At 46.7% G+C, this 12526-nt stretch overlaps 2 protein-coding genes across 2 annotated transcripts; one reads left to right on the top strand and one right to left on the bottom strand.

Annotated features, from left to right (window-relative positions):
* Positions 1–8999: 8999 nt before the first annotated feature.
* Positions 9000–10110, bottom strand: EI90DRAFT_3010912 (uncharacterized protein; the record flags this gene model as incomplete). Its single annotated transcript, XM_039056421.1, has 3 exons — positions 9000–9170; positions 9221–9336; positions 9516–10110. 3 exons carry the CDS (start codon positions 10108–10110, stop codon positions 9000–9002), a joined length of 882 nt encoding a protein of 293 aa, XP_038923989.1.
* A 1254-nt stretch (positions 10111–11364) lies between these two features.
* On the top strand, positions 11365–11967 carry EI90DRAFT_3164941 (uncharacterized protein; the record flags this gene model as incomplete). The annotated part of the gene is made up of 1 exon (XM_039066292.1): positions 11365–11967. A coding segment is annotated over one exon (336 nt), but the record flags the coding sequence as incomplete, so codon positions are not given.
* Positions 11968–12526: the final 559 nt, after the last annotated feature.

Below are 12526 nucleotides of genomic sequence, written 5' to 3'. Positions count from 1 at the left end.
CCGGGTGACTGTGGCTGTATGCGGGGTGACGTGGCGGACCTCATGTGACCCAAGCTGCATGTATATAAATACACCTGGGGTGGGAACCGAAGAAGTAACCTTCTTCTCAACATTCCCACTCAGTCTAAGTGGCCAGGGATCACCATCCCATATCGGGGCTGCCAGTACGCATGCCCGATCCACCCCCTGTGAGGTCCTCAGCACCAGACGCTACGCCCGGACCGCCTCGACCCCGGACGCGACCCTGACAATGGGTCATCCCTGCCGAGGTTGACGACTCTAGCCACGGATCATCGAGTTCGCATGTGACTCAACTCAGGTATGCACGATCACCTTTTGCTGCGACTCATGTCGTTCGCCCAGGTACTGGGCCCGCGTCTGTCTCACCTTATTATGGTGAGCATCTGGTTAACTCTACGGACGTATGGGTATTCGATACAAGCCCGTTCCCTTCGTCGCCGGTACGCTCTCACGAGCGCCAAGTAGCCATCGAACCCACCACGTGTCGTTCGACCTACGAACGACTAACTCCTCTGTCACCGGTACGCTCTTACGAGCGCCAAGTATCTGTTGACACATATACAGACTGTCCACCAGATGAATGGTCTCATACCTCATTGCTGGTACGCCCAACTGGGCGCCAAGTATCCGTCAACCCAGCCTCTGGCAGCTCCCTCAAGGAGCTGGAACATCACTCGTTGCCGGTACACCCAATTGGGTGCCAAGTACCCGTCAATCGATTCTCAGGAAGCTCCCTCAAGGAGTCGTTATCTCACTCGCTACCGGTACGCTCCCTCAAGCGCCAAGTACCTGCTAGCCCTATGTCCTCGACTAGTCTCGTTCAGGACGTTCTCTCAACCTGTGATCCTGTACACCCGCTGAAGGAGAGAACGAAGGAAGGTCAGTTGGGAGGTTCAAACGAGACCACCACCAAGCTGTTCCCTGGTTCTTTAGTTAGGATGGGGAAGTGTACTAGTGTTATTTATTGTAAATATAGTACCAATCCGAGTGTTTTGGCTAATTCTATTTTTATGGGTTAGTTTTAAAATTCCTGAGAATTGACTTACAGATAAACCGAGCCCTGCAGAGCTGTTTCTTTATTGAAATTTATTAATTTGTCTAGGTGTAATTCTGTGTAGCGTTGTTTAATTTGGATTTAAACTTGAATTTAATCTTCTACTTGGTGAAGTTTCAAAGATTCTATTCAGTTAATGAATTTGGATTGTGTCTGGAGTGTCCCTTGAGTTTGTTTTATTTTTGTCTTATTTTATTGCTTGTTTTAACAGTAGCAAAATAACTGTTTTGTGTTTACACTTTGAAATCTGGAGTGTTAACCAGCTCTCCTCTTGAAATATCTACTTAATATTTCTCTCCTTTATTGCTGCCTTTTACTACAGTGGCAATCTTAACTGTATATCACTTTTTCGCACTGGAGTGACAACCAGAAATGCTTGAGAAAAATAATACTCTATTTTCTTGCTTCTCTAAGGGGGGTGAAAAGTCGCAGAAAGGGTCTCCCTTTTATACTCCTTGGGTCGCCTTCCTTTTTCACGCTCTACCTTCTATTTACAGGATTTATTTACAGTGTATTTTTCTCAGACTGAATAAAAATGAAATTTTCATGCTATAGTTCTACTGCGCTTTTGCTGCGCTGAACTGCGGTCAGACTGCACCTAGAATTCTTATTGTCCTCCCTCACCTAAGCTATTTTAATGGTTAATTGGAACTTGGCTGCACTGCATTTGCCGCAGTTACCTATTTCAAATTCCCTATATATACCATTAAATTTGCTATGACTCGATGATTCTGAATTCAAACTTCGCATTACTATGCATATGGCTGTGCTGAGACCTTCAGCTGATTTATTCCATTTTTATTTAGTGACATTTAGTTAAAATGAGACTGAAATGGTAAATGAGTGAATTATTCAGGTTTAAAACTGAAAGAAAAAGTTGCTAGTAATCAAAGAATTACTCAAACGAATGTGTTATAGCTCTCCACCTCATTAGAATATCGTTCCCTAAAATTCCTGCCATGGTCCGTCATAGTTTAGTGGTTTTCGTGAATTTCGTTCATATTCCCTGATTCCCTTTTGTATTATCACATCCTAATCCTCCATATGTATTGTTGGTTGTTATAGTAGGTCGTCCTTGAAGATATCATATTTTTATGTATTTTATTTAGGACTCTGGACCTCTTGAAGCTGTTTTCCCGCGCGTTTTCAGGTTTCTAACTTCATGTCCCTATATCTCATTCATTTCTGGATGTTTTCTCACGTTCTTGGTATCATAAATTTTCATTTATTCCCACCTTTCCAATGGTACTAAGGTTGTGTCCTATTTCCTGGTATTTGTTGAGTTAGCAAAAGTTCGCACGCACATTCGGTAATCATGTGCATCATTCCCATAGTCGTTCGTATGCGGGCGCCGTTTCCATTTAATTGTTCGGGATTTATGATATGCGTGGGTGTTTATTTCTTTCATATGGGCTTCTGTGATTTATTTCAGATTTTTCCCTCATGATCTAAGGTTGTTTTGCACTTTCCGTGCTTTGTTTTGACTGGGCTCTTCCTTATTTGGATGGAAATTGGTCTTCGCGATCTGCTGAAGTGCGGATCTCGGTTCCAACGGCCGGTTCCCTGCACATCGCCACCCTCACATGTCATTACACATGATGCGGATTTCTATATTCCCGTCATGGGTATAACTTCACAACGGCTGGACTGTTTGGGCTGAAAATTTGCATAACTATAGTTCCCCATTTTTAATAATTTCCGTGTAAATTCCGTTGTATGTTTTAATTATGGATCCTACGCAAACATCGTCTTTTCCCTAAGCTCGGACTTTTGATGTCACTATTCCCGTTATTGGATATCTCATTAACGCATGATCCTTTTATTATGAAAATTTGGGAGGATTAAGATTGGATCCCTTCCTTTCTAATGGGCTATCAAGCTTGTCTCGGTCGCTACTGGTTAATCTTCATGCTTCCCTTTTAGGCATTGTCCTTGTTTTGCAGGAGTTTTAGTCATATCTCCATCGTTTATAGGTGTCACGACCCGGCAATTCCCACGGTCAGGTGATCACTCTCCACACCTTCTCCCTCCCCCGCTTCGACCCCGTCAACCCCGCTACCTGCCCGACGCCGCCTGAACAAGCCCGTTACCCTTCCCTGTCACCACTACCTGTTTCCACAGCCTGTCACGGGCCTACGAGTCTTTCTTTATCACGCTTGTTTTTCTTGACGGCCGTACACGGCCATCCTTCTCCCACACTCTTTGTTTGTTTTCGTTTCTTCTTAACCCCGCCTGCAATCTCCGTGAGATCTGGCGACTTAATTCCATTCATTCCGTTATACTTAAATACCGGTTGTACACTACCTAGTACTGCAGTTCGAAAATCAACTAGGGTTACCCCCCCGCACTCTCTGTCTGACCCAGTCGCACCTCCTGCCTCCTGAAATATCGGGGCTGCGTCAAGTACGAGGCGCAACGCTCATGAACGAGTCGTTGAAGCCGAAACCCTTTTCCGCCGCGATTGTCATCCCTGCCCTTGACGGGCTGTTACGCCGAAGCAGCGGACCTTAACGGTTGCCAACGGCGAGTCATGATAACGTATTCCCACGCCCTGACAATAGGTAGTTTCCCCTGTAATTACTCTCATTGGTTCCGTTTGGAGGACATCTACATTTCCTATTGTAAACACGACTCTGACTTTTGCATTAGTTCCTGAGGAATCTTCGTTCCGTGGTACTTCCATCCTTGGCTACGTGTTCAGACGTGGGAAAGTAGTTTCCGTGGAGGTTCTCTGATTATTTTTATAGTCAAATCTTGGTTGATTGTCCTAATTCTTGGTTTAATATTTGCTATAAATTCCCCCGAGAATTCCGTCTCGTTGATAGTAAGCTCGAAGTATTTTTGCTATTTTTCTTTCTTTCAATTTATCGTGTATAGTCATAATAATTCGTTAAAATTCGTTAAAATTCAGGTCTTTCTATTTTCTCATATCTACTTGTTGTATGAGGTTTTTGTGATTTATCTGGCATATTTCCATAATGGGTTTCCATAGTGTGGCCGTTATTTCTCCTACACCACGCACGGTACGCTCATGTAACGAGCACCAAGTATCCGTCGTAGCAGGCTCCCATTCACCGCAAGGTCTCAGCTTTCTGTCAAAAGCTCCACGGCCATCAGATAATTCTAATTGCACGACTAAACTGCCCTACATACATGAGGTGGACGATTCTAAGTCGTCTATAAGGACGGAAAGATGTGGGTTACCCTCAACCCATTTCTTTAACATTCCCTCAACCTGTCATATCCGTGCATACCCAACCCCGACCCGACTTCCGGACCTCCACCCTCTTCACCTCCGGAGTCATAACCTACCGCTGCCGTTCCGATACTCACCTTCGGTCTTGGCAACACACCCCTCCTCTTACCTCTCCGACCCCTTCTCTGTCCGCTCCGATACTCATCTCGGACCGAACATCGCCCCACTCGCCACCCTTCCTACAACTCCGCTCCCCCCTCACAACACCTCCACCCTCCCATCATCCCCCTACGCTTCCCCCGTCCGTTCCGATACTCACCTTCAGACCTGACTACTCTCCTTTCCGCCACTCCCTCTTCCTTACCTGTCCCCTCTCTCCTCCTTCCGTTACCCTTCCGCCAAGTTACGACTGTCCACTGCTGTTCCGTACTTCGTACTCGGACACCGTTCGTACCTTACTCCGAGCCTCCGTCATAGTCCCTACCTCGGACTTTGACTCCACCTCGGTCTTAGTCCATTGCATTGGTGACCTCATACTACGTAAACACCATTGCCAATATTCCTCGGACTTCCAACCCCACCTCCGTAAGCTCCGTAAGCTCCGCAACCCCCGAGCTTCGTGGACCGCCTCCGGCACTCTCGCCATTTGTAATGTATTTCTCGCAATTTCCCCTCATCCCTATTTGGACTACTGCTTCTTTCTATTCTAGCCAGTTAGTCATCACCCCCACTTCCCCTCATCCTCCTGCCCCTCTGGGCCTCGCCCTCTCTACCTCCTTTCGGACGTATCACAGGTCTTGCCCTATGACCTTCGGTACCGCTCCGCTCCCTCTACCCTTTGTTCCCGTTCGGACATCTTCGTTCCGATTCGGTCACCCTTTGTTCTCCTTGTGCTTTTGCCCCTTCTTTATATATATATCGGCACTTGTACATACTCGTCTGGTTTCAGTCCGAAATCGACCTGAAATGCCCCCTAGAGACTTCCTGCTCACCTACTGTGAAATTAAGGACCAAATGGACAAACAGCAATGGCACAGCACTCCACTTGAGTCGCTGAGGCCAAGGTCCCTCCACGCTAAGTCTCCGATTCCACTCCGGAGTCGTCCGTTTCCGCCCCGTTCTAACACAACCATACTGACGAACTTTCTGATGCCATGCAGAACTAGAAATGGCTGCTGTACAGCCTTGGCCTTCCTTGTGACTAGGCTTTTTGAATCCGGTTGCAGCTTTTCGTTCGGGTTGAATGACTCAGATGCTACTTGGCCAAAATATCTCCACAACATAAATTAACTGCGGTATCAATGTATACTTTTAGATTTTTCATCAGCAAACTTGGTAGGGAGCTCTGTGAGCTCTGTGAGCAAATTGAGTCTTTTTGCTGTGCACCCTCTACACATTGGGTGGAGAAAATTAAATGTTTGAATGATTTTGTTCTCCTAAGGATGCAGAAGTGCAAAGATAATATGTATATACATTTTTGGAAATGCATATTAAATGGCCAGCATCATTACTTGAAAAGCTCTATGAGCTCTATGAGCTCACTGAGCTCATAGAGCTCATAGAGCTTTTTGTTTTTAAATAATGGATGGTCTTCATATCTCCATGAAATCTGCTTAGTTATTTTGGCACCAGTTGTTAGACACTGGTCTGGGGTCGGCACTGAGGGTCACCGTTGCGGGCCGCTATAGGCCGTGATGGCCATGATGCCGTGAACAAGGCCCGAGGGTAGGGCATTTGGCCCCAGCAACTCTAAAGGGAGTGCTGTGCCCCCTAGCTGTCTCTTGGCCCTCATTTCGGACTCACTGGGGTTGCCTTGTTGGGGTCAGGACTTAGGGGTCGTGGTCACATCGATATTAGAGCTAAGGTACAATAAAGTAACATACAGGATATATATAGGAGGAAGAAATGAATGGAAGTGGACCCAGGCCGGAGGCCAAAGGGTCCGGAAGCAAACAAGAATAAGGAGCAGGGTTGGCCGCACAGCAGCTGGCAATGACCGAGGGTCAAAATAAACAATAACAGATAAATAAAGGAAAGAGCGTAGGGCCGCGATAGCGGCGATGGTATTGTAGTGGCGCTGGACTCGGAGTTGGGCCGGAGTTGGGCATGGGGATGATAGCGGCCCTGTAGGGGCCAAGTGGGCGGGGTAGGGAAGTTGCGCTGGGCATGGTGCTGGAGGCGGACTCGGGGCAGGAAGGTTGGTGGGGCTGTGGGGGAGTTGGCCAGGTGCAGGGGAGCCTAGGGGCAAGCGGGGGAGTGAGCAGGGAGTCCTCATGAAGGACAGGGCTGAGGTTGGGGCTTGCGCTCACACTTGCATAGTGGTAACGGGCTTGGGCGGCATCGGGATGGGCAGCTAACAGGCCGGAATGCATGGCCGTGACACCAGTAGTGCAAAGATAATATGGATATATGTGTGTGTAAAATGGCCATTGTCATTGCTCTGAAAGCTCATATACCTTTTGTGTTTACTAAAATCAGCACCTTATTTGTTTATTGCTATTTACAAAATATGAGGAAAACTCTGAAATTCAAAAATTTGCACTTTATCTTTCATCTCATTTCTTGCTCAAAACTCAACCAATTTTGATGATTCTATGTGAATTGGAAAGCACCAAAGTGTGGCAATGTAACCATGCATGTTATGTAGGGTATAAATCAGTTTTAAAAAAGTGTTCCAACTGAAGTAAATTAAAAATACCACCCAATAAAGCAAACAAAAAGCTGATGTATTCTTCAGATATCATCCAAGCCTTTGACACCAAATTTCCTGTGGTCAAAAAGCCATGGTTATTTGGCTCACCAAAACATGGTGGGAGACTTTTCTAACACTGAAACATGCATTGCTACATTGCCCCACTTTGGCACTTTCCAATACACATTGAATTATCAAAAAAGTGATTTAATTTCTTTTCCAATTATTCCTAATTTCCTGAAATATCTCTCCCTAACTTATCCCAAATTTTCTGATTTTCCCCCTAATTTCCCCTGATTTTTTGGACATCCTCCATTTTTAGAAAGTCCCCCATTTTCTGAATTTTCCTTAATTTTCCCTGACTTTTGGAAACCCCCCAGTTCCCCCTCATTTTCCTCCCATTTTCCCCTTCATCCCCCCCTCAATTTCCCCCCATCCCCCCCTTCGATTTTCCCCTCATTCCCCCCCATTCCCCCCTCCCAATTTCCCCCTTCAAATTCCCCCTCATTCCCCCCCCATTTCCCCCCTCAAATTTTCCCTCATTCCCCACCTCAATTTCCCCCCATTTCTCCCCCATTCCCCCCTCCAAATTTCCCCTCATTCCCCCCCCATTCCTTCCCAATTTCCCCCTCATTTCCCCCCATTCCCCCCTCAATTTTCCCCTCAATTCCCTCCTCAATTTTCCCCCATTTTCCCCCCATTCCCCCCATTCTCCCCTCCAAATTTCCCCTCATTCCCCCCCATTCCCCCCTTCAAATTTCCCTTCATTCCCCCCCCATTCCCCCTCCAAATTTCCCCCCATTCCCCCCTTCAAATTTCCCTTCATTCCCCCCCTCATTCCCCCCTCATTCCCCCCTTCATTCCCCCCTCATTCCCCCCTCATTCCCCTCCTCATTCCCTCCTCATTCCCTCCTCATTCCCCTCCTCATTCCCCCCTCATTCCCCCCTCAAATTTCCCCTCATTTTCCCCCCCATTTCTCCACTCATTTTCCCGCATTTTCCTTGAGTAATTTCAGATTAACCATATATGTATATCCCTAAATTTGGTCTATATATTAATTTGGCTATATACCCTTGGTGTGTAGTGCCGCATTGGGGGCTGAAAGTTAAGCTTGGTTTGTTCAGTTTCCTGCATGGTAGGGACTTGGCTGTGACTCATCACATGATGCCAGAGTCAATGCTCTTAAATTTTAATTTTTGATATCGGATAAATTAAATACTCAGGGAGCTCATATAGATAATAGTCCCCTGTGTGCAAATATAGCTCTATGAGCTTTGACTACTTTTCGGAGCTTTGACTACTTTGGGGAGCTCTGAGAGAAGGGGACCTGCAATTTCAAAGTACTGAAACTCTGAGAGCTCTGAGAGCTCTATGAGCTCTCAGACCTCTGCATCCAGGTTTGCTGATGTTCTAAACAAAGGGTGTGGAGGAATGGATGGGAATAAAATGAGAGTGTTGGCAGGTATATATAGATGGAGTGTTTGTCAAAAAAATGAGTGTGATGGTAGCAGTTGTGTTTAAGGACAGAGGATGGAAAATAAAAAGCAAATGTCAAACAAAAGAGTGTGAGGTTTAAAGGATAGCATAAGGATGGGGTCGGAGAACAATTTGTACTTATGAAGCGATAAATATTGAGTATGTGCTTCATCAGCGTGTAAGTGTCTAGTCCAAAATAGTTCTCTACTTGTGCCCTTGTCACTTCGCTGTCGCAGAGAAAGATGGTCCAGAATATGCAGGTTTCAATGGATATCCATTCTCTCCATGCCCACTTGCGATGATTCCAGGTTTCCTTAACAACACAATTTCCCTGATTTAGGCGGAAAAAGTTTGGCATGGCATCAAGATGCGTGGTGGAATCACTCCACTAAACAATCTGGAGCTGTTCCATGAACTATGTACTTCAGTGGACTTCGAACAGACCAAAAGCGTGCATTTGAGATGATCTCAACACATGCATTGAACACCATGAATCAGGGAAATCCACCATGATCAGTACACTCACTTCATTTTTTGCAGCACAGGGACAAAAACTAATTCAATCCTGCCCTGCTACATTCATAACAGCATTAAATGGAATGCTGTCCTCAGGTACATAAGATGGGTCTGCAGCCTCGGAGTCCTTGGAGTCCTCCGATACAACCATCTCATCACTAGAATCGTCGGAAGGGTAAAACAGGTCAAGTAAATCTTCCCCCTTCACTATGGCCTGACCTGCATTTAGTTTGATGCTACACTGATGGATGAGATGACACTTACTTCTTGTTCTGAAGCGAACGAAGTAACAGCCTCACTGCCTAGTTGAGCCGGACCATCGTCATTGCTCCAGATGTGTATGTCCGATGGAAGACATGTTAGGATGCATTTCAGGAAGGCTGGTGATATACTTGTGATGTTTATGCCATCGTGAACAAGGGTGGGTTGGCAGAAGATCAGCAGTCTGATGTGGTCACGGGGGATCAACTGGGATGCATCCTTATTGCTGAGATATCTAAATTTCGAAGCTCCTCACAAAGTTAGCTTTCTGGAAATCAAAATGAAGACCTAAACATACTTGGAAATGGTGGCAGAACTGCTGGGCGTCTAAACTCAAACAGAGCAAAGAATGCCCCAATGATCAGGGTGTGATGGATTATTTCTTGTTGGGGATAGGTATGAAATCCCACGAATACTTGAATGATGATTTGGCGAAGGTGAGCTGGTACCTCCACCAAAAAATCATCCCCCATGTGTTCTTCCAGCCCTTCATACATCACGGTGGCTATGAACCTATCATCAAATTTTTCGAAGATGTCTGGAGGGGAAAACCAACCATTCGGGTGTCTCTTAATCTCAATCAGCATTAGGCACTGTTGTGGCTGAACTCCTTCAATCCAGAACAGAATAAAGTCTGGAATAGTCATTTTCTCTTTCTTGGTGCTTCTTCGGATAGCTCTGGTCTCTTGGGGGTCCAATGGTCGTTGTGAATACAATCCAAAGGAGCCCTGAGAGGGGAAGATGTAGTATAGGGCCAGCTCCATCACCTTGTTGTAGAGGCCATATAGGGGATGCTCAGCATGGATTCCCTTCTCAGCATCTTGGTAAAGAGCTGTTAGGTCTCGGATGGATTTGCGGCACCACTGCTGATGGAATATCTGGAGCTGTTCCATTTAGGATCTAGGGTACGATGTGGTGGTAGGGTACAAGTCAACTGCAAGGAACTATAAAATTGTCAGGGACGTGTCTGGGGTCGAGAGGGCCGGGGTAATGCCGGCACTGAGGCCGGAGCGGGGTGTGGAGCAGGCGTGCGTACTGGTGGGCCCGATCCGGGACAGTGGTCCCTGGCCACTCAGACTGAAGTGGAGAATGTGAGAAGAAGGTTACTTCTTCGGTTCCCACTTCAGGTACATTTATGTACATGCGGCTTGAGTCACATGACAGGTGCCACGTCATCCTCGGAGGCAGCCGCAGGCATCCGGGTGTCCCTGTGGGGGATCCGAGAGCGTCCGCTACATGCGCGCGTGCTGGGCACAGTGGGAAGCCATCCGGGGTGTGTGGGCCGGACGGGTCAATAGTACATCGATACAAGGGAAGGTGGTCCATGTAGATAGAAAGAAATAAACAGGAAGAAGAAGATGAGAAGAATGAAATAAAGAAAGGGGAAAGAAAAGGGAAAAGAAGGGGAGGAGAGGGAGGAAGGAGGGGGGAGGGGATAGGCAGTGGGGAGCGGGTGTGGTGTGGCCGGGTGGGCCCAGGTGGGCCCGGGTCAGGCGGGTGTGCCCTGACAAAAATATCGGTGTATCAAATGGGGTCAGGCTACAAACTAGATAACCGATAGCAAATGGGATAGAACCAAAATAAATGAATAACTGCTGGATGAAAGCATGCTAATATGCATGAGAACTGATGGAAAAAGAAACTAATTCAAATGAGTGAATGTGGCCTTTGCCGATAAGTCGGAAATAGCCAAAATAGGAAAGAGGTGTTGGGAACAAGTCACATGGCCTAACCAAACCTTCCAGAAACGTCCAGAATAGGTGGCACACTAGTGCTATATGCACTGCCCTGTGGTTCATTCTTGCCACTGCTCCACGTCGGGTTGCTACGTCAATACTACAATGGTCACCTCTCTCTTCAATCCCTGCTTCCTGGCCTTGCTCTGTTAATTTGCAGGTCCAGCTACTGGTGGCTACCAGAATATGGGATAATCACATGACCCACTGATGTATTGTAGCGGAGTTGGCCAGACAGATTTAGTCATGGATGACACCACCGCCAGCTCAGCATCCATAGCTCAGACAATTGGGGAACCAATCATGGCAGACAGTTGACCAAACGAGATGAGGCATATATCCTTAGGCTCCAGAGTGTATGTTATGTTCTGTGAGGTAGTCTGGGTTGTGCTGATCCACATCTTGATATAGCACCTTACAGAATCATACTTGCTTGCCAACGAGCCATGGGGCAGTCCTCAGCTTCCACCTGAATACATCCAAAGCAAGTACAGCAACCCTCCTGTCATGTTTTTTGGTATTGGCTTCCAGTTAACTACCATGGATTTGCTCCCTGTCACCGAGACTCTCAAGGTGCCTATCTCTTCCCCAGGGGATGGAGGGCTAAAACCCATGACCCTTGTTTGGGCCATTTGTTGTGCTGTTCAACATGAGCTCAAGTTGCATAGGTGCAAGGGGCTCAAGTTGCATAGGGTGCAAATCGAAAACTGGGGAATCATATCGCCCAGCACGAACTTGAGACAGTGATATGTATAACCAACAATAGCTTGGACAGATTGTCTCACAAGCATCCGAATGTGGATGATGGGATCTGTCTTCGCACCATCAAGTGGAAATACCTGCAGAACTCCACGGAGGTTCTGCATGAGCTGACCGGAAGGGAGCCAAAGTGGTACATAGGTGATTATGTTCACAATAGCGATTGGCTGTGCCGCAGTGGCTATAGCCTGCTGGGTGTAGACTGGTTGATCTCAAAGAATGGGGTTGGAGTTACGTTTCAATGCTCTTGCAGGCCTAGGCCTCTACATCCATGATTGCATTTGCATGTTCACGTTGTCACTTGTGTTCAGCTTCCCTTTCCTCATCCACTCCACTCTGCCATCATCCTCATCCTCATCCTCGTCCTTACTCTACAGAGCATGTGATTAGATCTGTGGCCACAGGAGCACTTGTATCAAATAATTTGGCAGGACCTGCCTCGGGTCACCCAACTGTGACTTATGTAATAGTTGGCTGAAGAGTACTGGCACCAGCCCCAACCACTGCAGGGACAAATTTCAGAGATACATAAGCAACCCCTGACTTGGATACGCCACCACTCTGGGTCATGTACTGAGTTCCTGTTTGCATGGCAGGAATTCCTGGATTTGTTTGTTCTGTCACAAAATTCATAGTATTACGTGCATACATGTAAGGATAAAAGGAGCTGTAAAAAGAACATAGTGGGGGAGGGGAGGTAGGAAGAGAAAGAAAGCATCACAGATGTTGGGTTCCTGCTCTTTGCAATGACCACATAACGCTTGAGCCATTTGGAGGCCTCTCTGTTCATGAGCCCCAATGAACATAGTGAGGA

This window comes from Cantharellus anzutake (genome assembly GCF_015039405.1).
Source record: "Cantharellus anzutake strain C23 chromosome Unknown EI90scaffold_1, whole genome shotgun sequence".
NCBI lineage: Eukaryota > Fungi > Basidiomycota > Agaricomycetes > Cantharellales > Hydnaceae > Cantharellus > Cantharellus anzutake.
The sequence above is the reverse complement of the archived record's forward strand: the minus strand, read 5'-3'. Positions and strand labels throughout refer to the sequence as shown.